This window comes from Chiloscyllium punctatum, chromosome 26 (assembly GCF_047496795.1).
Source record: "Chiloscyllium punctatum isolate Juve2018m chromosome 26, sChiPun1.3, whole genome shotgun sequence".
NCBI classification, from domain to species: Eukaryota; Metazoa; Chordata; class Chondrichthyes; order Orectolobiformes; family Hemiscylliidae; genus Chiloscyllium; species Chiloscyllium punctatum.
The window spans coordinates 8,062,081-8,085,087 of NC_092764.1; the positions used below are offsets into that span (position 1 = coordinate 8,062,081).

General features: G+C 44.1%; 1 protein-coding gene across 3 annotated transcripts in view; it reads left to right on the plus strand.

The window, feature by feature from the left end:
* The window catches only part of cdh11 (cadherin 11, type 2, OB-cadherin (osteoblast)), a 238,661-nt gene that overhangs the window by 121,759 nt on the left and 93,895 nt on the right, over positions 1-23,007 (plus strand). For all 3 annotated transcript variants that reach the window (XM_072595837.1, XM_072595835.1, XM_072595836.1), the window contains 2 exons: positions 2,212-2,625; positions 21,198-21,492. In XM_072595837.1, the coding sequence (XP_072451938.1) occupies positions 2,398-2,625; positions 21,198-21,492 (523 nt within the window). In that variant the 5' untranslated portion in view covers positions 2,212-2,397. The remainder of the gene's footprint in view (positions 1-2,211; positions 2,626-21,197; positions 21,493-23,007) is intronic.

Below are 23,007 nucleotides of genomic sequence, written 5' to 3' on the forward strand. Positions count from 1 at the left end.
AAAAGCACAGCAGGTCAGGCAGCATCTGAGGAGCAGGAAAATCAATGTTTCAGGCAAAAGCCCTTCATCAGGAATGAGGCCTGCTCCTCGGATGCTGCCTGACCTGCTGTGCTTTTTCAGCACCACTCTAATCTAGACTCTGATCTCCAGCATCTGCAGTCCTCACTTTTGCCTAACAACAGTACAGACTCCAGTGCAGTAATGCAAGAGTGCTGGACAGTCAGAGGTGCTTTTTTTTTGGGATTAGATGTTAAACTGAAGCTCACAACTGCCCTCTGAGGCAGCTGGTAAAAAACTTGTGGCACTGTGTAAAACAGCAATCTTCTCCACTACGAATCTCAGTAAACTGGAGGCAATGGTTGTACTCATTCCGATTTGCTCAATAGAGAAATGCTTGCTTGTTTATTTATTTTCCCACAAAATCACTGGAGAAGGAGAAATGGACATTCTTTAATTTCAGTGCCTTCTCTACCACATTTATCTCATTTTCTCTAACAATTCCAGTGGTGTGAAGGGAAAACATTTCCTTTGATGGTTTGATGTTGTGAAATTAATCATGTCCCAAGGACTTTACAGATGAATTAATAGCAAGATAGCTAATCCATCAGTCCTGGATGTCTCTTCTGTGTGTCTGCCTAAATGTGTCTGTGAGTGCATGTAGAGGTGACTGTGTATGCGTGGGCGCATTCCTGTCATTGTCTATGAGCATGCATTCATTTGTGTGTGTGTGTATATGTGCATTTTTGTGTGTGCTTGTATGTATTCCTGGGGGTGTGTTTGTGTGTTTCACTGTATGTACATTCCTGTGTGTTCACAGAATCCCTGTGTGGAAACTGACCATTTGGCCCAAGTCCACATTGACCCTCTGAAAAGTAACCCACCCAGACTCATTCCCCTACACTATATTTACCCTGACTAATGTACCAAACCTACACATCCCTGAACTCTATGGGCAATTTAGCATGGCCAATTCACCTGACCTGAACATCTTTGGACTGAGGGAGGAAACCGGTGCACCCGGAGGAAGCCCACGCAGACACGGGGAGAGGCGGCTGGAATCAATCCCAGGCTCTTGGCGCTGTGAGGCAGCAATGCTCACCACTGAGCCTCTGTGTGTGTGTGTGTGTGTGTGTGTGTGTGTGTGCTGTAAGGTACCAGTGCTTACTGTTGATTGATTGATTTAATTTATTCACATGTGCATCTGAGTACAGTGAAAAGCTTTGTTTGCAAGCAGTTATAGGCAGATCATAGTAAGCAAGGATGTACAGATCATAGGGTTAAAAAAACTTGGACAGAGTAAGGCATACAGGTTATAGGTTATGCACCAGGCAAGGTCAACATTAACAAGTTCAGCAGTCTAATAACAGCAGGGAAGAAGCTGTTCCTGAACCCACTGGTGCATGTTTTCAAGCTTCTGTATCTTCTGCCTGACAGAACAGGTTGTCAGAGAGCAGTACCGGGGTGAGAGGGGTCTTTGATGATGTTGGCAACGAGAATTGTAAATGAAGTCCATGGATGGGAGGTTAGTTTCCATAATGGTCTGGGCTGTGTTCACAACCTTCTGTAGTTTCTCATTGTCCTGGACAGAGTAGTTTCTGTATCAGGTCGTTATGCACTCAGACAGTATGGCGCATCTGTAAAAGTTAGTGAGGATCCTTATGGAAATGCTGAAATTCCTAAGCTGCCTGAGGAAAACTTGTAGATGGTGTTTGTTTGGAATTTGGGCACACGGTTTTGGAGTGTACAGGGAGTACAGTAGGGGATCCAGTGTTGAGGGTTATTTTGGAGGAGGTGCAGTTCCCTATCTTCACTAATTGCAGTGTGAGGGTCAGGAAGCTGAGGATCCAGTTGCAGAGGGGGGAGTTGAGACCTAAGTCACTGAGTCACTGTGCTATTGTTAGCGAAACTTCTAAGAGAATATGGAATCTCAGGGAGCAACTGTCTGACTTCTGCATTTAACTACACACTGCACAACAGAGACTACTGTCTGAGCCTCATCAGTAGAAAGATTCCATACTAACTCTCATTGCACATTCTGTGTTGTGATACCCTGGTATTGTGGCTCTGTTTGTTTTTGGATTGATGGTCTTAACTCAGAAGGAGGGAATGTTCTGGGCCACGTTTCCGTCCATTGTAGAGTGGAAGATTAACTGTTGCTTCTTCAGGGAAGATCTATTAATCTGATTTCTCTTTCTTTTTGTGATTTTGTAGGTAATAAAGTTGGCACAGCCCACCCTGCAGACTGGCAATGATCTACTGAGCAAGGACTCCTAATGAAGAGGCATTGATCACTCTGGGGTTAGGGCCATTCAGTGGTTCTGGACCTTCCCAAGTCTTGGCTGACTACTGAGCTCAACTCAACAGACCAAAAAAAAAAACGAGCCAGTCTGAAGGAAGATGAGGCGAGACTTTTATTTTCCTTGTTTCCTGGCATGCTTAAGCATTGTCCATTGGAGTCACTCCGCCCTGGTGAGAAATTCCACAAGCTCCCAAGTGTCAACTCGACCTCGCCATGGACTCGGTGTCAAAGGTCAAGTGCTTCACAGATCCAAGAGGGGCTGGGTGTGGAATCAGTTCTTTGTTATAGAGGAGTACACAGGTCCAGATCCGGTGCTCGTGGGCAGGGTAAGACCACTACCTCCGCCATTTTCTCATGGAAGTGTAAGAAATCTGAGCTGCAGTAGGCCATTCTGCCCTTCTAGCCTGCTCAATAAAACTAAGGCTGATCCTCCACCTCAGCTCCACCTTCCCACTCTATAGATATATCGCTTTATTCTCATAGTGAACAACGCCTGTGTGAAGAATAGTAGAGTCAAACAGCACAAATTATCCAAACCAACCAGGTTTCCAGATCTGAACTACTCTTGTTTGCCTGCCTTGTTCCTTTAAACCTTTCTTATCCATATAGTTGTCCAAATGTCTTTCCAATGTTGAAGTTGTACCCACCTCCGCCCTTCCTCTGTCACCTTGTTCCCTATACACGCATCACCCTCTGTGTGAAAATGTTGCCCATCAGGCCCCTTTTAAGTCTTTGCCCTCTCAGCTTAAACTTCTGCCCTCTAGTTTTGGACTCCCCTAATCTAGGAAAAGACTTTGGTTTTATTCATCCTATCCATGCCCCTCATGATTTGAAAACCTCTGTAAGGTCACCCCTCAGCCCTCAATTCTACACAACAACACTCTGGAGAACTCTGAAGATTCATCTGCTCTTGAGTGAAGAGATTTCTTCTCAGTGTAGGTTCACGAGGTCAATTCCTGGAATGGCGGGACTATCTTATGTTGAAAGATTGGAGCGACTGGGCTTGTATACCCTTGAGTTTAGAAGACTGAGAGGGGATCTGATTGAGATGTATTAAATTATTAAAGATTGGACACTCTGGAGGCAGGAAACATGTTTCTGCTGATGGGTGAGTCCCGAAACAGAGGACACAGCTTAAAAATAAGGGGTAGGCCATTTAGGACAGAGATGAGGAGAAACTTCTTCACCCAGAGAGTGGTGGGTGTGTGGAATGCTCTGCCCCAGAAGGCAGTGGAGGCCCAGTCTCTGGATTCGTTTAAAAAAGAGTTGGATAGAGCTCTCAAGGATAGTGGAGTCAAGGGTTATGGAGATAAGGCAGGAACAGGATACTGATTGAGGATGATCAGCCATGATCATAATGAATGGTGGTGCAGGCTCGAAGGGCAGAATGGCGTACATCTGCATCTATTGTTTATTGTCTATTGTCTGTTGTCTGTTTTCTGTTGTCTATTGTCTATTGTCTGTTGTCTTCTCATTCCGGTTCCAAATGATCAAACACTTCTTCGGAGAGTCTTGGCTGTAGTTCTAGGATCTCCAGTCAATGTGCACATTTTTGTAGTATCTACCTGGTCAAAACCTAAAGAATCCAGTTCTCATTCTTAGTTTCTAAGGTGAGGGTTCCAGATGGAAGGAATTGAAAGCTCCCTTTCTTCTGTAGCAGCAGTGATGACTGCAGAGTCTTCCCTCAGGTGGGTCAACCCTGGAATTAGCATTATGGCCCAGCAATACCAGCACGCACAATTCTTTTCCTTGTCAAGACTTGGCGTGTGTGGGCCAAAGAAATGAGGTCAGAGTCCCGAACACTGCATCCTATGGACCCTGCAGATTGGAGGAGAAGGGGGCCTCCCACCTTTGGTGTTGCAACCTCCTCGTCTTGCTCTCACAGACCCAACCCCACACCTATGGCGCCACCCTCCCCCATCCCACTGCGCACCACGGATCTCTCAGGGCCCTCAGCTCTCAATGCTCCCTCTCCCAGCTATCCTTCTCGCAGACCTTAAACGCAACCAGGAAGTGCTGGAGAAACTCATCGCCTGTGGAGGGAGAAGCAAAGTTGATATTTGGAGACCACCGACCCTTCATCAGAACAGCAGAGTCATTACTGGAGATCAGTGATGAAGGATCAATGACTCAAAACATTAATTTCTACCCTCCAGATGTTTCCAGGCTCATTGCGATTCGCCAGCAACTTCTGTTTGCATTATGTGCATCCTCCTGATTCTGTCTTTAATGGATAGACGTTTATTTTAACCAACCACTTCCTTTCAATGCATATGTAGGAGTCTTTACAGCAGTATTTTATGTTTTGTTTTTGACTCAGTTGCATTCATATTCTGTTTCGCCTTTCCTTATCAGTTTCTTTATGCATTTATAAACCTCGGAATTACTATTTCTGGCAACTCCATCTGTTTTTTCTTTGAATCTTGTACTATCCTGAACTTCATTTGTTCGCTGCGGTTCGCTGATCTTTTTTGAATTTTTGCCCCTTAATTCTCACCTTCCTCGCCACCCTCCCCTCCTTCTCTCACTCCTCAGTCGCATCAACATCCCAGCATCAAAATGTAGGAAAACATTTGGGAAGTGCTATGTTGAGAATTTAAGCATTTAGATCCAGTTTATGCAATCTCTCCTCATCAGACAACCCAGGAATTGGAAACAAAAGCAGAAGTTGCTGGAAAAGCTCAGCAGGTCTGGCAGCATCTGTGGAGAGAAATCTCTTCACACACGCTGCCAAACCTGTGGAGCTTTTCCAGCAACATCTGTTTTTGTTTCTGATTTACAGCATCTGTGATTCTTTTGGTTTTTAACCCAAGAATCAGTCTCGCAAACAATTAAGGCAAGTATATCCTATCCTTGATGAGGAGATCAAAACTGCACACCATACTCAATATGTGCCGTATAATCATAGTGAGATGGACGTACTCTTATATATCAATCCTTTTGTAATAACGACCATTAGACCAGCATCTCATTGAGTGGTTGAGAAGCTGGTCCGAATGACGTAAATTGTATGTTTATGTGGATGTTCATCTTAGATTACTTGCCATTGGAATTGCTTGCTCTACAATCACTACATCTGAGCGTTCAATGGTTCATGAACAGGAACACTTGGGTTCCTCTGAATGCAAACATGTTGTCTTGCCGTTTAAAAGAAAATTCAACTTTTACATTTTTCCAACTCAAGTGGAAAGTTTCATATTTCTCAATGGCATATTCCACATTTTACCCATTCATTTAACCTGTATCAATCCATTTGCAGTCTCACTGCTTGTTTAATTTCCCACATCACATTGTATCATGGGCAATGGTGGTGAAACGATACTCAGTCTCTTCATTTGAGTTGTTGATGTAGACTGTCAATTTCTGAGGTCCAAACACTCATGTTTGTGATATGTCCACTGGTTAGAGGATGTCAGTCTGAAAATGACCTATTTATTCCTGCTTTCAAATTGAGGATTTATTAATGAACAGAAACCCATTATTATAATGTCAAAATACTCCCAAAATTCTGTCCAATAACTTTGGGTCTGGCAACTCAATGATTTTTTTTTGGATCTTAACACAGTACAACCATTGGTTTCTTTTCAATAATGTCAAAAACTCTTAACTAATTTGTCAAATATGATTTCCCTTTCATAAATCCATGCTATAATTTTCTAAGTGTCCTGTAGCAAGTCCCTAATTTTACATTTTTGCTTACTCCTGCTATTAATGTTGGAGTTTATTTTCCCATCTCCCTCTCTAATAGTTAGCTTATATTTATTTAAGTCTTCCTCAGAATCTATAGGGGCCAGTACCATTCCTAACTTTCGGAAAATCAAATCCATTAAGAGCCTCTATAACTACCTCCTTGTAAAATGTTAGCATATAGGTCATAAAGTCCTGGGGATTTGTTGTCTTTTAATCCCATTAATCTCTCCTGTACTATTTCTTTATTAATGCTAATTTATTTCTGATTGATGAGCCCCTTTCTATCCTCTCTGGTGGCCATAAAAGGTTTCATGAAGTTAAAGACAGGAGAATAATCTTTGGTGTCATAGCCAATATTTCAACCTCATAAAACTGGATTCTATACTCATTATCTCATTGCTGTTTGTGGAACTCTCTGTGTGCAAATTGACAACTGCGTCTCCCTCTTTACGGCAGTGAATCACTTCAAAGTATTCGATAAGTGCATGTCTTTTTTTTTATTTTTGACTCCTGATACTTACTGGACTCCTAAGACCCAAGCGATTTCTGCCATTTTCTTACCAGGTTTGCCGTTTCTGTAGTCGCCATTATACTCTTCTAAAACCAGGCAAGGTCAAATGTTGTCCATCCCAACTGCTCAGGAACTGAATGATTTGTTCGGCCATTTCAGGGCGCACTGAAAGTTGAATCACTTTGCTGTAGGTTTGGAGTCATGTGTGTAGGTCAGATTGGGTAAGGATGGCAGAACTCATTACCCCAAGACAATTACGAACCAGATGGGATTTACAACAATCCATGAAAGTAGTCACAGTCACATCACTGACACTTGCTTTATAATTTCTCATTGAAACAACCTACTCAGCGATATCATCACAGCTTTGGAGCAAGAGGAACTCAAACCCTGCGTTCCTGGCTCAGAGGTCAGAATATTTCAGATTTAGTCACTGATTTTAAATCCGACCAGTTGCTGTTGTAGGATTTGACCCCACAAGTGTGTGTTTAGTTTGGACCCATCAATCACTTGCCTAGCGACATCACCGTTGTACAGCACTGCCTTCAAATGTTGCATTGGAAAAAGAAATCTCATTTTCAATAAGATTGAAGACTAAAGGCTATGTTTTGATTTTATTTGATTTATTATTGTCACATGCACCTAAGTACAGTGAAAAGTTTAGTTTTGCGTGCAGTTAAGCAGATCGTACCATACAAAGTGCATTAGGCTAATAGAACAGAGCGAGGAATACAATGTTACGGCTGCAGAGAAGGTGCACAAGAGTGAGATCAACATTAAAATTCAAGTTTGAGAGGACCATTCAGAAGTCTACTAACAGTGAGGAAGAAGCTGTTTTGAATTTGTGTCCCTGCCCAATGGAAGAGATTCTAACCAGAATGTGAGGGGTCTTTGATTATGTTGGCTGCCTTTCTGAGGCAGTGGGGAGTGTAGATGGAGACACTGGATGGGTGGATGGCTTGTATGATGGACTGGACTATGTTCACAACTCTCTGTAGTTTCTTAAGATCCTGGGCAAAGTAATTGCCATGTATCTAGATATTATTGCAGATTCTGAAATCATATAATCCCTGCAGTATGGAGGCAGGCAATTCAACCCATTGAGCACGTTCAGAACTGTGGGACTGCTGTGCACTCTGCTTCACAGAAACCTGGCTCAACCCATCCATTCACGACTGCGTACTTCAGGCTGATGGTTTTTCTATCCATTGTATGGACTGTATAGCATCCTCGGGTAAGACAAAGGGTGGAGGGGTTTGCTTTTTAATCAACAACTTGTGGTGCATGGACATTGCAGCCCTGGGCAGCCATTGCTCCCCAAACCTTGAAGTCCTCACCATCAATGCTGCCCCTTCTATCGACCATGGGAATTTCCCGCTGTTATACTAACTGCTGTGTACATACCGCCACAAGGAAAGGTTGAGGAAGCTCCGGATGTGCTGTACTCCCCCAATAACACCCTGAAGACAGAACACCCCAAGGCCCTGTTTATTGTAACTGGTTACTTCAATCAGGCCAATCTAAGGAAGGTGCTGCCCAAGTACCACCAGAACATTACCTGCCCCACCAGTGACCTGAACATTTTAGACCACTGCTTCACCACTGTGAAAGATACCTACTGCTCCATCCCCCGCCCTGATTTTGGGATATCCGACCACAATGCCGTGTTTCATCTCCTGGCTTACAGGGAAAAACTCAACCAGGAGACCCCCCTCGCGGATACAGGCCCAGTGCTGGTTGGAGGAGGCAGAGGATCAACTCCGGTGCTGTCTGGAATCGGCTGATTGGGCCGTGTTCAAACAGGCCGCAGGTACCATGGACGAGTATGCCACCACCGTCACAGACTCTATCAGCAAGTGTGTGGAGGACTGCATACCGAGGAAGTCAATCTGAGTGTTCCCCAACAGGAAACCCTGGATGAATCAGGACAAATAAAACCTGCTAAAAACCAGGCGTGAGGCCTTCAGATCAGGAGACTCACTCAAATACAAGTATAACCTTAGCAGAGCCATTAAGACAGTCAAGGACCAATACCGATCCAATCTAGAGACCCAGTCTATGGCAAGGACTGAATGACATCACAAGTTCTAAAAAGAGACAGTGCAAGATAGCAGACAATGACATATCCCTCCCAGATCATCTCAACGCCTTCTCTGCTCGCTTTGAGCAGAATTTCAGCAGAGAGGTAGCACCTAATCCGACAAGTCCTGACGAACCTATCCCAACAGTCACTGCATCAGAGGTCAGATCAGTTTTCCTTTGTGTGAATCCAAGGAAAGCGATGGGACCAGACGGAGTACCAGGCCGTGCACTCAGAGCATGTGCAGATCAACTGGCAGAGGTCTTCTCGGACATCTTCAACCTCTCCCTGCAGCAGGCCCCTGTCCCTGCCTGTTTCAAGAGGGCCATCATCATCCCTGTACCTAAGAAGGCTCATGCAGCATGTCTCAATGACCACAACCCAGTGGCCCTAACCTCAGTGGTTATGAAGTGCTTTGAAAGGCTGGTCATGGCATTAATCAACTCCAGCCTCCCCACTACTCTTGACCCACTCCAATTTGTCTATCGGACCAACAGATCCACATCAAATGCCATATCACTTGCCTTTTACTCCTTAGAACATCTTGACACTAAGAACAGCTACGTAAGAATCTTACTCATTGACGACAGTTCAGCCTTCAACACTATTTTCCCCTCGAGACTGATTGCTAAATTTAGTGACCTCGGACTAAATCCCACTCTCTGCAACTGGATCCTCAGTTTCCTGACCCACAGGCCACAATCAGTGAAGATTGGGGACAATATTTCATCCTCACTAACACTCAATTCTGGAGCCCCCCAAGGATGTGTACTCAGCCCCCTACTGTACTCACTGTATACCCATGACTGCATCGCCAAATACCAGACTAATGCCATTTACAAGTTTGCTGATGACGCCACCATAGTCGGTCGAATCTCAGATGGCGACGAAACAGACTACAGACGAGAGGTGGAAGGCCTGGAAAAATGGTGCACTGAGAACAACCCCGCTCTCAATGCTGGCAAAACCAAGGAACTCATCATTGACTTTCAGCGGGATGTTACTCATCCCCCCCTTCACATTAACAGCACAGAGGGGGAACGGGTGGAGAGTGTCAGGCTCCTGGAAGTGATCATCAACAACATGCTTTCTTGGACTCTTCATGTGGACACACTGGTTACAAAGGCCCAACAATGTCTCTTCTTCCTCATGCGGCTGAGGAAATTTGGCATGACAGCCAATACCCTTGCCAACTTTTATAGGTACACCATCGAGAGGATTCTGTCTGGATGTATCACTACCTGGTATGGTAACTGTACCATTCAAGATCGGAGATGGTTACAGAGAGTGGTGAACTCGGCCCGGACAATCACAAAGGCCAACCTCCCATCTATAGAATCATCTACCAGGATCGCTGTCAAGGAAGGGCCACCAACATTCTCAAAGATCCGTCCCACCCTGGCAATGTTTTTCTACAACCTCTACCATCAAGAAGGTACAGAAGAAGGTACAGAAGCCTGAACACACGCACCAACCAGTTTCAAAACAGTTTCTATCCGACTGTTAGAACACTGAATGGACTCACAAACTCTTAGGATTCACCTGTACCTGTGTTTTTGTTTTTTCCCGCTGTTTACCTATTATTTACTTATCTATGCGATCTGCCTGTATTGCTTGCAAGACAAAGCTTTTCACTGTCCTCGGTACACATGGCAATAAATTCAACTCAATTCCTTACTGATCCTCTGAAAAGCATCGAACCCAGACCCATCCCTCTACTCTACATTTCCAATCACTAATCCACCTCACCGGTACATCCCTTGACACTAGGAGCAATTGAGTACGGCCAACCTACTTAACTACACACCTCTGAGCTGCAGGAGGAAACCCACAAAGACACAGGGTGAACGTGCAAACTCCATGCAGTCACCCAAGGGTAGAATTGAACCCAGGTCCCTGGTACTGTGAGGCAGCAGTCCAACCACTGAACCACCATGCCACCCCTCTAAACAGAAAGCCTGAAAAGATACTCAGGATGACAGTCTCCATCTAAAGAAAGAGAGATAATAAAAGAGAGAGAAAGAAAAGTTACTGTGTTGTGCCGAAGATCCTTTTTCCAAATTGTAAGATGTTGCAGATGAACAGTGATGTGATATCTGGGATTTGGGAATTGTTTCTTTCTAAACAACAATGCTATTAACCTTGATCTGATCTGCCTCTGTGATCTACGGTGGATGCAGTGGTGGGCTTTTAACCTTCAAAGGTTTTTTAATACCCAATGAGGTGATAATTATTTCTCTATAATTAGCTCTCTTAACCTAAGAGCTAGACATGAGCCACGTATTACTGAAATATTCAATAGATGCTTGTTACAGCTCTTGGTATCTTCACATATTACAATCACAGAGATTGCTGTCTTGGAAGGAGTGCTGAACAATTTAGTTACAAACTACAGTACATTTTGCAAAGTATGTGATGTTGCTAGTAGCCACAGTAAGACAGAGACTGAAAGTTGTCTCTCGTTCATAAAAACTCAATTTAGTAAACAGCCAGAAATTAAGTAGTCTATATTGTCATTTAGTTTAATTCAGATGATTTGTGGGAAATGCTGATTAGACCCAATATTTAAAGAAATAAGTTGGAAAAAAGCAAGTTACCTTCGTAGAACAAATAACCAAAACACATTTACCTCTGCTTTAAAAATAACATTGTCAAGTAATAACAATACATTAAATATTTTTAACACACTTCCCAAATTATTTTTCTTCTATGGCCCTTTGGAAATTGTTGTGAACATTCTGAGGAGTTAGAGGGTGAGGCTGTGAGAGCGATGACCTGTCTGTTAAAGTGGGAGAGAAGATGTTCTAACTCAGACAGAGCTGTTGTAACTCATTGCTGGTGAAAAACTTGCCAGCTCACCATTTCCGCTTGTAACTCCACTTGGGACCCTAACCTTTTAAGCCCTGTCCTACTTCTTTCTCAGTATGTCACTGATCAAGGGAATTGAAATTCGGTATGGCAGATTTTTTTCCTGTTTGTCAGTGTCGAAATGAGCAAAATGGATACCACACCCTACTATAAAACCAAGAACTGTGGCTGCTGGAAATCTCAAAAACAAAAAACAGAATGTCAGGATCACTGAACCCAAAATGTTAGCTCTGCTTTCTCTCCACCTATCAGACCTGCTGAGTTTCTCCAGCAATTTCTGTTTTTGTTTCAAACCTGACAGCTTAATGGGATTCGAGGATCTGAACTCATTCACTTTGTTTCGATGCACACGCCATGAGGAACAGGAATAAAAGCAGAAAATCCCAGAAATTCCCAGGCAATCGGGTGCACACTCCCCATTCCATCCAAAAATAAGTTGCTCCCTTGAGAGAGGCAAAAGAAGCAGTTACTGCTCGTATCTCATAAATATTTCTTTTAAAAATACTCTTAGAATTAGGACAAAGATGACGCTGAGTCTTCTGATTTGTTATTGGCCTGAAATTTCACTCCAGCATTTTTTACTGCTTCTCCTGCTCTCACAGAGTGCATGAAGGAACTCTTGCCCCCACACAGATTTAGGGAGTTTAATTGCTTAAATCACTTCTCTCTGACATGGTGGAGCCTAATGTCAGTAACATGGAAACCAACAAACAGTCTGCTCTAAACCTGGTATACCTCCCAGAGTGTGCAGGAGACAGTGATGGGAGACTGTTTTACAAGATCGGCACCAGACCTGCACCCTCATGCTGCTTCGAGAGAGACAGAGAGCCATGTTCATTTACTTCATTGGATTTATTGTAGTCGCATTGTAGTACAGTGAACAACTTTGTTTTGTGCGCAGTACAGGCAGATTATAGTCAGCAAGGACATACAGACCATAGGGTGTTTAGATAGAGTAAGGCGTACAAGGTTACAGCTGTACAAAGCAAGATCAATATTATTTGAAGTTAGAGAGGCCCATTCATCAGTCTAATAACAGTGGGGAAGAATTTGTTCTTGAACCTGTTGGTGCGTGTGTTCAAATTTATATAACTTCTGCCTGATGGACAAGGTTGTAGGAGATTCTGGATTAGTGGTGCTGGAAGAGCACAGCAGTACAGGCAGCATCCAAGTAGCTGAACTGCTGTGCTCTTCCAGCACCACTAATCCAGAATCTGGTTTCCAGCATCTGCAGTCATTGGTTTTACCTCGCTGATTTTAACCCTACTGCAAATCCTCTTGCAAGGATGCCTGCCTTGAAGAAGTTTTCCTCCTCCCTCTACAAGAATCTCAGGGAGTCCCTCTCCCACTGCAACTCCCAGGTCATTTCCTCTGCCCCGAAGCTCTTCAACTAAGGTTGTAGGAGAGCATTACCGGAGTGCAAGGGGGTCCTTGGTGATTTTGGCAGACTTTTCATGGCAATGAGAAATGTAAGTGGATTCAATGGTTGGCAAGTTGGCTTCTGTGATGGTCTGGGCTGTGTTCACAACCTTCTGTCGTTCTTTACAGTCCTGAGCAGAGCAGTTGCCATACCAGGTCATTATGCACCCAGATAGTAAGTGTTGGTGAGGGTCCTTATAGACATGCTGAATTTCCTGAGCCACCTGAGAAAGACAAGGCATTGTTGTACCTTCTTGACCCCGTTAAAGTATCCCCACAGCTCGGAACTGAACTGCATTTCTTTTATCGCTGTTCTTGACCTCAAGGCGTTGCAAAATGCTTTGAAGCCAGGAAAGTGCCTTCAAATTGTAGGGACGGTGGCGATGTGCGAAGCTTTGCGCACAGCAAGATCCCACAAACCGACATCCGTCTCATTCACATTGGTTGAGGGCAGGCGGTGGCGTGGATACAGCTCCTCTCGAATGTAGTCTCCCAGAATTTCTGAGGTTCACCCACGAGGACAAGGCAGGACTTTGGTTTACCATCTCCTCCGCCAGCCAGCACCCTGTTCAATGCAGCACTGCTGTTATGCGCTGAAAGAGTCTTGGAGTGGGATTTGAGTTGTGAATGCTGTGACTCAGAGGTGAGAGTGCTGCCCACAGAGCTACAGCTGACACCTGTGTACCTGTGCCACCCCCTCTCAGCCCATCACCCTGCTCTTTCCCTTCAACCTTGTTCCTCAAACTCCCTCGTAAATGTCACAATGTGCTTGACTTGTAAAAGAGGTCTCGAATTATCTATTCTGAGAACCCTTTACAATGCAAACAGAATTCTACCATTACAGTTTTAGTAGTGCTGCTCAGCCAGGTTTAGTAGCTGCAGTAAAACAGTGAGGAATGGAATGACAGATAAAACGTGTTAAATACTCTCAGGCTTGTTTTGCATAATTTAGTTTGAAGAGTGTTTTGTCTGTAGCTCACTGTGAAGCAAGATACAAAGGGGGAAAAGTGCATCTGCCTGGATTTTTTTGGATGTGGGTGGGGATGGTAATTTTTGACCTGCCTCTCCCTGTTCCTGTTGGTGGGGGTAAGGGTGCAAATTTGGTGTCCCCACCTCAGGACCATGACTTGTAGCATGGAGCCGAGTGGATTCCTCACTGCTGGCTACCCCTGCGCTCAGGATGGGGTTTATCGGCATGATGTTGCGAATCATGGGGAGCAGGCAGTCTGCATTCCTTAAAGGCAGGCTGTCCATGTGAAAGGGAGACCAGCAACCTCTCACTCTCCACTCACTGCAACTTACCACCCTGCATCCCTTCCCCTTCCAAGTTCAGGCGATAGCCAATGACTGCAGATGCTGGAAAGCAAATACTGGATTAGTGGTGCTGGAAGAGCACAGCAGTTCAGGCAGCATCCAACGAGCAGTGAAATCGACGTTTTGGGCAAAAGCCCTTCATCAGGAATCAAGACTCCAAACTGCCCAGCCACTGCACCTCCAGGTGGATAAGGAGGAGAGAGGCGGTACAATAATGAAGTGGTTTTGTCATTTGATGTGACCCTCATTGACACCAGCTCAAACACTTGCACTGTCCCTACCTTGGATTCCAGTATAGTCTGGGACCAATACCTGTTGAACCACTGCACATTAATGGACTGCAACCAGACTCTGGGGAAAGGATAGACTGTTTGAGAGCTGACTAGAAACATAGAATCATAGAAAATAGGAGCAAGAGGAGGTCATTTGGCCTTTTAAATCTACTCCACCATCATGGCTAAAAGTCACACGACCCCCAATTATAGCCCAACAGGTTTATTAGAAATTAAAAGCATTCGGACTGCTACAGGTGCAGTGACAGAGGACACATTGACACTGAGTGTATAGGCAGAGATCAAAGGATCATACAATTGGTATAAGTGTGGTGAATGACCATCCAGCGCAGTCCCTTGTTCCTGCTTTCTCCCCATATCTTTTGATCCCTTTAGCATGAAGAATTACAACTAACCCCTTCTTGAAAACCTTCAGTCTTTTAACCTGAGCCATTGTCTGTGGGAGAGAGCTCCACTGCCTTCCCATTCTCTGAGTTTCTCCTCACCTCAGCCTTAAAAGGGCTGCCCTCTATCCTGAGATGTAACCCCTGGTTCTGGATTCCCGGTCATTGAGGACATTGTTTCTGCATTCATCCAGTCTAGTCTTGTTAGAATTTTACATGTTCCTGTATGGTCCCCCCTCATTGCTCTAAACTCCAGTGCACATAGTCCTTACTGATTCAGTCTCTCTTCTTACATCAGTACTCCACCCCAGGAACTGTTCTGCTAAACTTTGATTCATTCATGGATTGAGGGTATCACTGGCTGGGCCCAGCATTTATTGTCCATCCCTAATTGCCCAGAGGGCAGTTAAAAGTCAACCACATTGCTGTGGGTCTGGAGTCACATGTAGACCAGACCAGGTAAAGAGGAAAGTTTCCTTCACTCAAGGACATTAGTGAACCAGAAGGGAGTTTTTCAACAATCAACTTATGGTCATCATGAGAATCTTAATTCCAGACTATTATTGAATTCCAATTCCACCATCTGCTGAGGCAAGATTTGAACCTGGGTCCCCAGAATATTGCTTCAGTCTCGGGATTAACGATCCAGTGATAACTCCATGAGACCATCGCCTCCCTTGTTGCACTGCCTCTGTTGCCAGATCATCTTTCCTCAGGTAAGGAGACCAGAACTGCACACAATCCTCCAGGATGTGGTCCTACCAAGGTAACTGCAGCAAGACATCCTTGTTCTGGCCATCAATCTTCTCCTTAAGAAGCCCAATGTACCTTTTACCATCTTCACTGCCTGCTGCACTTGCATGTTTAACACTGAGGTCACAGAAGCTTTCTGCTGCAGAGGACCTTGATGGGACAGGGAGGAGCATGCATGTTGAGATGATGACTGCATTGGCTGCATTACCCAAGCTTCTCCTGTCACTGTCTCTGCAGCCTCTGGAGGGGGCTATACAGAATGACCTCACTAGTCTGCTTCATGTGAGCTGCCTATCAGCTTTATTCATCAAACTCCTTCATCATATTCTGTTATTCCTTTCTCATTTGTCTTCCTGGCTAACATTCCTTAAGTGGACTTAGCTGCTCCCCTCAATTATTCCTGAAGTAGCACATTTTCTCTTTAAAGTTATTAGAGGAGATCTTATATTCCTGATCCTTAGATTTGGAGTGTTCAACTTAGAGTCATAGAGATGTGTAACACGGAAATAGACCCTTCAGTCCAAACCATCCACGCCGACCAGATATCCTAACCTCATTTAGTCCCATTTGCCAGCACTTGGCCCATATCCCTCTAAACCCTTCCTAATCATATACTCATCCAGATGTCTTTTAAATGTTGCAATTGTACCAGCCTCCACCACTCCCTCTGGCAGCTCATTCCATACACCCACCACCCTCTGCATGAAAAAGTTGCCCCTTAGATCCCTTTTAAATCTTTCCCCTCTCACCCTAAAACTATGCCCTCTTGTTCTAGACTCCTCCAACCCAGTGAAAAGACCTTGTCTATTTGTCCTATCCATGTCCCTCATGATTTTATAAACCCCTATAAGGTCACCCCTCAGCCTCCGACGCTCCAGGAAAAACAGCCCCAGCCTGTTCAGCCTCTCCCTATAGCTCAAACCCTTGATGATACATTTTCTCTTAAGTCCATCCTAGTAAACCCTTACACAAAGAATAACTTGTGTTGATTAAATCATCTCAATGCCTTTTGCATCCTGGTGATCTGCAATTTGAAATCAAGTATAGCAATTATACATGGTGTAGTACAACAACCTATGTTTATGTAGCATTTCTGATACAAACATATGAAGGAGCAGGCAGTGACCATGTGGCCCTCAAACCAGCTTGACGTTCAGTGAAATCATCACTGATCTGATTATTTTGTTTTGATTCGATTAATTTGATTAATTTAATATTGTCACCTGTACCGAGGTAAAATGAAAAGTGCATAATGTCATTATGCTCTGGTACCATCTTGGATTTCAAATAAATTACTGAATTAATTGTTTAAATGGTAAAGTACTGAATACATTGATATTAAATGGATGTTACTGAAACTGGAACAGCTTCAGAAGTTCCATCTTTCTCACTCCTTAGATTTCAGTCACTCTGCCTCTCCGGTCTCTGTTGTCCAATATTGTCCCCTAAAGTCCTGGCAATGTGTTCCTTTCTCTACCACCATTCCTGCTTACCTGGATAGCCTTTCAACTCCTGAGTTATCCAGAATCTGTTTGTACCTTAACATGCTCCAAAGACTCTGCCTTAACTGCTTTCCTACAGTGAGAGTTCCAAACAATTGAAAGAAAGCTCTCTCCTCTCTGTCTCTGTCAATACAAGCCCAGTCTAGAACATCGAGGGCACAGAACATTACAGCAAAGTACAGGCCCTTCAGCCCTTGATGTTGCTGCAACCTGTGGAGCCAATCTAACCTACACTATTGAGTTTTCATCCATATGCCTATCCAATGACCATTTAAATGCCCTTAAAGTTGGCGAGTCTACTACTGTTGCAGGCTGGCCATTCCGTGCCCTTACTACTCTCTGAGTAAGGAAACTACCTCTGACATCTGTCCTATATCTATCACTCCTCAGTTTAAAGCTATGCCCCCTCTTGCTAGACGTCACCATCCGAGGAAAAAGGCTCTCACTGTCCACCCTATCTAATCCTCTGATTACCTTATATGTCTCAATAAAATCACCTCTCAACCTGTTTCTCTCTAATGAAAACAGCCCTCAAGTCCCTTTCCTAGTAAGACCTTCTCTCCATATCAGGCAACATTCAAGTAAATCTCATCTGAATCTTTTCCAAAGCTTCCATATCCTTCCTGTATTGCAGTGTCAGAACTGTATACAATATTCCAAATGTGACCGCACCAGAGTTTTGTACAGCTGTAACATAACCATGTGGCTCCGAAACTCAGTCCCTCTACTAATAAAAGCTAACTCACCGTATGCCTTCTTAACAACCCTGTCAACTTGGGTGGCAACTTTCAGGGATAATATTCAACATTTCCTCACAAGGTAACGAGTCTGGATATTAGTGTGGTAAACCTCAGCTAAACTGTTTCCAATGCACTCAGATTCTTCCTTAAATAAAGAGAGGAGTTCTCCACATGTGCTCTCCCCATGCCCTTTTTATTGCAGTCTAGCCTCCCCATTTCACAGGAGAACTATCACATAATCTTTGACACCAAGTCTTATGAGGACATTGGCCACCATGCGCACCAAGGTCGGAATGATCAAGGTTGTTAAATGATGAGGAGACTGCAACTGGAGAGAGGCAGGCATTTCAGAGGGTTATTGGGTTATGGTGGAAGGGGCCACTACCTACACATCCTCCCTTCCCCTCCACTGTCAGCATTCCACAGGCACCATGCTCTCCCTGACACCCTGGGTCATTCCTTCATCGCTCCAAATGCTAGCTCACTCCCATGAGGCACTTTGTCAAAGGTACAGCACTTGCCCATTCACCTCCTCCCTCATCACTGCCCAATTGCCCAGTCACACCTTCCAGGTGAAACGGTGTTTCATTTGTACTTCTTTCAATTCAGTCTACTGCATTCACTGCTCATGATGTGGTCTCCTCTACATTGGTGAGACCAAACACAAACTAGGTTCCCACTTTGTGGAATACCTCAGCTCTGCCCACAGGAATAATCACTGACTTCCCAGTTGCTTGCCATTTCAGTAAAATCACTGCCCTTGTGTTAACAATTCTGTCCTGGACCTCCTGCAATGTTCCAGTGAGATTCAATACAAGCAAAAGAAACAACACCTCATTTTCTGTTCAGGCACTTTACAGACTCAAAGTTTGTAATTCCAGAACTTCAGAACTTGCCTGCTGTGCACTTCTCTTATCATGTCTCCCTTCCTCCAAATCCCCTGAATACTCTGCTATCAACATCCTGAGGACTACCATTGACCAGAAACTGAACTGGGCTCGTTATATAAATACTATGGCTACAGGAGCAGGTCAGAGTCTAGGAATCTGCCGTGAGTAACTCACCTCCTGACTCCCCAAAGCCTGTCCACCATCTACAAGGCACAAGTCAAGGGTGTGATGGAATACTCCCCACTTGCCTGGATGAGTGCAGTTCCAACAAAAATCAAGAAGTTCAACACCATCCAGGACAAAGCAGCCACTTGACTGGCACCACACCCTTCCCATATATCTCTCCACCCCCGAGGCTCCCAGCTGCGTTCCTGATGAAGGGTTTTTGCCCAAATCATAGGATGCTGCCTGACCTGCTGTGCTTCTGCAGCACCACTCTAATTTTGACCCTGATCTCCAGCATCTGCAGTACCTACCTCCACCTACTACATCCACAAGCATCCACTCCTAACACCACTGTGTACTATCTACAACGCACACTACAGAAGTTCACCAAAGGCCATCACACAGCACCTTCCAAACCCTCAATCACTTCCATCTAGAAGAACAAGGGCAGCAGATACACGGGAACACTACCATGTGCAAATTTCCCAGCAAGCCATTCACCGTCCCTGACATAGAAATATATTGTCGTTCCTTGACTGCCACTGGATCAAGATCTTAGAATTCCCTCCCTAAGGGCTTATGGGTCTACCTACAGCACATGGACTGGACCGGTTTAAGAAGGCAGTTCACTCCCACCTTCTCAGTGAGGGAGAAACAGTAAACGCTGCCCCTACCAGTGAACCCCACATTCCCATGAGCGAGTAACAAAATGTATAGGTGCAATGCTGGTGAATCTGTGTTGTAACCACCCACCCCTTCACCATCTGCCACCTGTAAAGTCACCTCTCCTGCCTAAGAATAGTGCCCAGAACATAGTTTATCCAGCTGATCTTTGACTTGTGATGTTCTACTACTTGAGCATGATCTCCTCACTTCTGTAGTCCAGCTTCCTTGAGATAAAGACCAAAATGCAAAGAGAGCTGGACAAAACAGAAGGAATCCATATTCTTGAAGGGATGTGATTGCACTGGAGAGATTTACCAGGATGTTGCCTGGGTGAGAGAGTTTCAGTTCGGGAGAAGGATTGGGCTGACTGGCTTTGTTTTCCTTAGAGCAGAGGAGACTAAGAGGGGACATGATTGAGATGTAGAAAATGATGAGGGTCATGGGTAGGGTAGACTGGAAAGATCGATGACTGAGGGAATAGCCAGGACGTTTTGAGGGGATGTGAGGAAAATCTTTTTCACCCAGAGTGTGGTGGGAATCTGGACCTCACAGCCTGTAGGGGTGGTATGGAAATAAACCCTCAAAACATCAAAGAAGTATTTGGATGTGCACTTGTGATGTCGAGACATGTGGACCAAGTGCTGGAAAATAGAGTTAAAGTAGTTAGATCATTGCTTTCACCAGTACAGGCTCAATGGCTGAAGGTCCTTTTTCTGTGCTGTAGATCCCAATGACGTGTTATACTGGATCAACTCTACTTATGTGGATGCAGTGCTTCTTTTGGCAAGAAGGCATGTCTCCAATATAGAGGTGGTGATTGAAATCTCACTGAAATGGGTTGTTAGCTCTGCGTGTCAGAACTGGGAAGAGAATTTGCGTTTTTTTATTAAAATGAGGTATTCCCTTGTCTGGGATTGGATGGTCAGCTGGCGAGTAAAACAACCTTGGAAAGAGCTGCAGAGAGAAAAACAGACAAGGACAAATTGGACAAACTTCAAACATTGGGAATCTCTTTCAGAATTATCAAAACATATAGGAAAAGAAAGGAAATTTTCAGCTTTGTCCACATGATGAGATCATTTGAAAAAGAATCTTCTTTTAACAAGGAGTCATAATGATGTGTGTATGGATACATGATACTTATCCCTCGTTAAAAGGTGTTATAACAGTCTGATACACTCTTTAAAAAAGTGTCCCTTCTTTAAAGGAGTCATAATGGTGTTCTCCCACTTTAAAAGGGGTTAGAATAATGATACTGTTTCTTTTAAAGAGGTCATTCCAGTGAGACCCACTTTAAAAGGGATCATCAAGATGTGGTCCGTGTTTAAAAGGGTTTGTCATGGTGAGACCCACTTTAAAAAGGGTCATAATGATGGGATCCATTTCAAAAGGGATCATATTGGTGAGTCTCCCTCTTTACAGGGATCATAATTGTGGGACCCACTTTTAAAAAAGTCATCATGGTAAGACACACTTTAAAAGCATCCTGAAGGTTGACTCTTTCTCAATGGGCACTGATCATGATACTCTTCCTATGAAAGGGTTCCTGGCAGTGAGCCTCTGTTAAATGAATGGTCAGCAAGCTGTGGTCAGTAACGCCAAGGTGTGTGTTTTGTTTTTGCAGCTCCACACAGATCTGGACAGCGGAGGGGGGAAGATCAGGTACATCCTGTCAGGTGAAGGGGCAGGGACAATCTTTGTTATCGATGAGAAAACTGGGAACATCCATGCAACGAAAACGCTGGACCGAGAGGAACGCGCTGAATACACGCTGATGGCACAAGCTGTGGACCGGCTAACAAACAAACCTTTGGAGCCTCCCTCTGAGTTCATTGTGAAAGTCCAGGACATTAATGACAACCCTCCTGAGTTCTTGACTGGACCTCATCACGCCACAGTCCCAGAGATGTCGAATGTGGGTAGGTAGCATCAGTTTGTGTGAAAGGTGACAGTGTAAATTTGTTCTTTATTCATTTTGATCTGCCCTTGTTCATTATTACGCAAATATATTATTCACTTACTAGATTCTCATTGTTACAGTCATTCATCAGTCCACATTTTCCTATCGGTACTGGTTCATTATTGTACTCAGTAATTTTTGCATTTATTACAATACTCATCTTTCTATACTCAATATTCTACTCACTATGTTCAATTATTTATTCATTGCTGTCAGCATTTGGTAGTCTATATATTCATTACTCTTCATTCATTCCTGTACCTAACTGTGACTGTGTCTGTTTGTTACAACACTCCTTTGTTGCAGTATTTATTTATTACTGCACTCGATCATATTCTCATCATCCATGCACCGTCTTTGATTTAACCCGCAGCTTGTCCATTGTCCACGATTAGCTGAGCAGTAATGTCTTCGCAACTAACTATTGGAAAATCAAAACACTTGCCTTCAGCCCTTGCAGCAATCTCTGTTTCCTAGTCACTGATTCCATCCCTCTCTCTGTGAGACTGTAACCATTCAATCCTGACCTGAATTCACTCAATTACCCAAACAGCCTGTAGCATTGCCTAGATTTGATCTCCAACATCTGCAGTCCTCACTTTCTCCTATATCCAATCCTCGACAGTCTGTCTGCTTCTGAAACTCTTCTCAATGCTCTTGTCACGACTGGACTTCACAGTTCCAATGCTGAGCCATGAACTATCCAAAGTTTTGAGCCACAAGAGATGAAGGTGACTCAAGAAGTGACATAAAGTCACAATTAGATCCGCCATGATTTTACTGAATGGCAGAACAGAGACCAAATGATTTTGTGCAGTCATAGTGACCATGAAACCAAATATTCCAAGTGAATATCTACCATCCTTAACTGGTTTGGCCTACATGTGACTCCAGAACCACAGTGATTCTGAAGTGGCTGAGCAAACCTTCAACTCAGGGGAGTTAGGGAAGGGTAACAGATGCTGGCCTTGCCAATGGCACACACATCCCGTGAAAGAATAAAGAGAGAAACCACAGTCAATTTCCATGTCACACTTTACATAACCAGACAGATGTGACATAGAATCTCAATGCATCGAATCACAATCCAATTTTCCGGGGTCAGTTGAATGAAGACATAATCAGACACAGAGTAGTCTCAAGAGTAGTGTCAACATTTTCAGGAACACGTAGACTCACAGAACTCTTCCAGCCTGTTGCAGGCGTTGAGTGTCTCTCCATGTTTGGTAGTGGAAGGTAAGAGTCATGTTTGAATCAGTGGTGTATAAAGATTTTGAATCTGAAAAGGATATTGAGTGGGGAGTGGGACAAGTTTTAGATTTTCTGGGGGCACAGCCACAATCAGGATGGTTTCTGACCTTCTTCCTCAGTCAGAGTGCTGGAGAGTGAACAATGGGAACATCACAGATTTACTTTAATTGGCACCCTTCTGAGCTAGGAATGAGGTAAGCCCTAAGGGCAGTGGGGAGGGAGT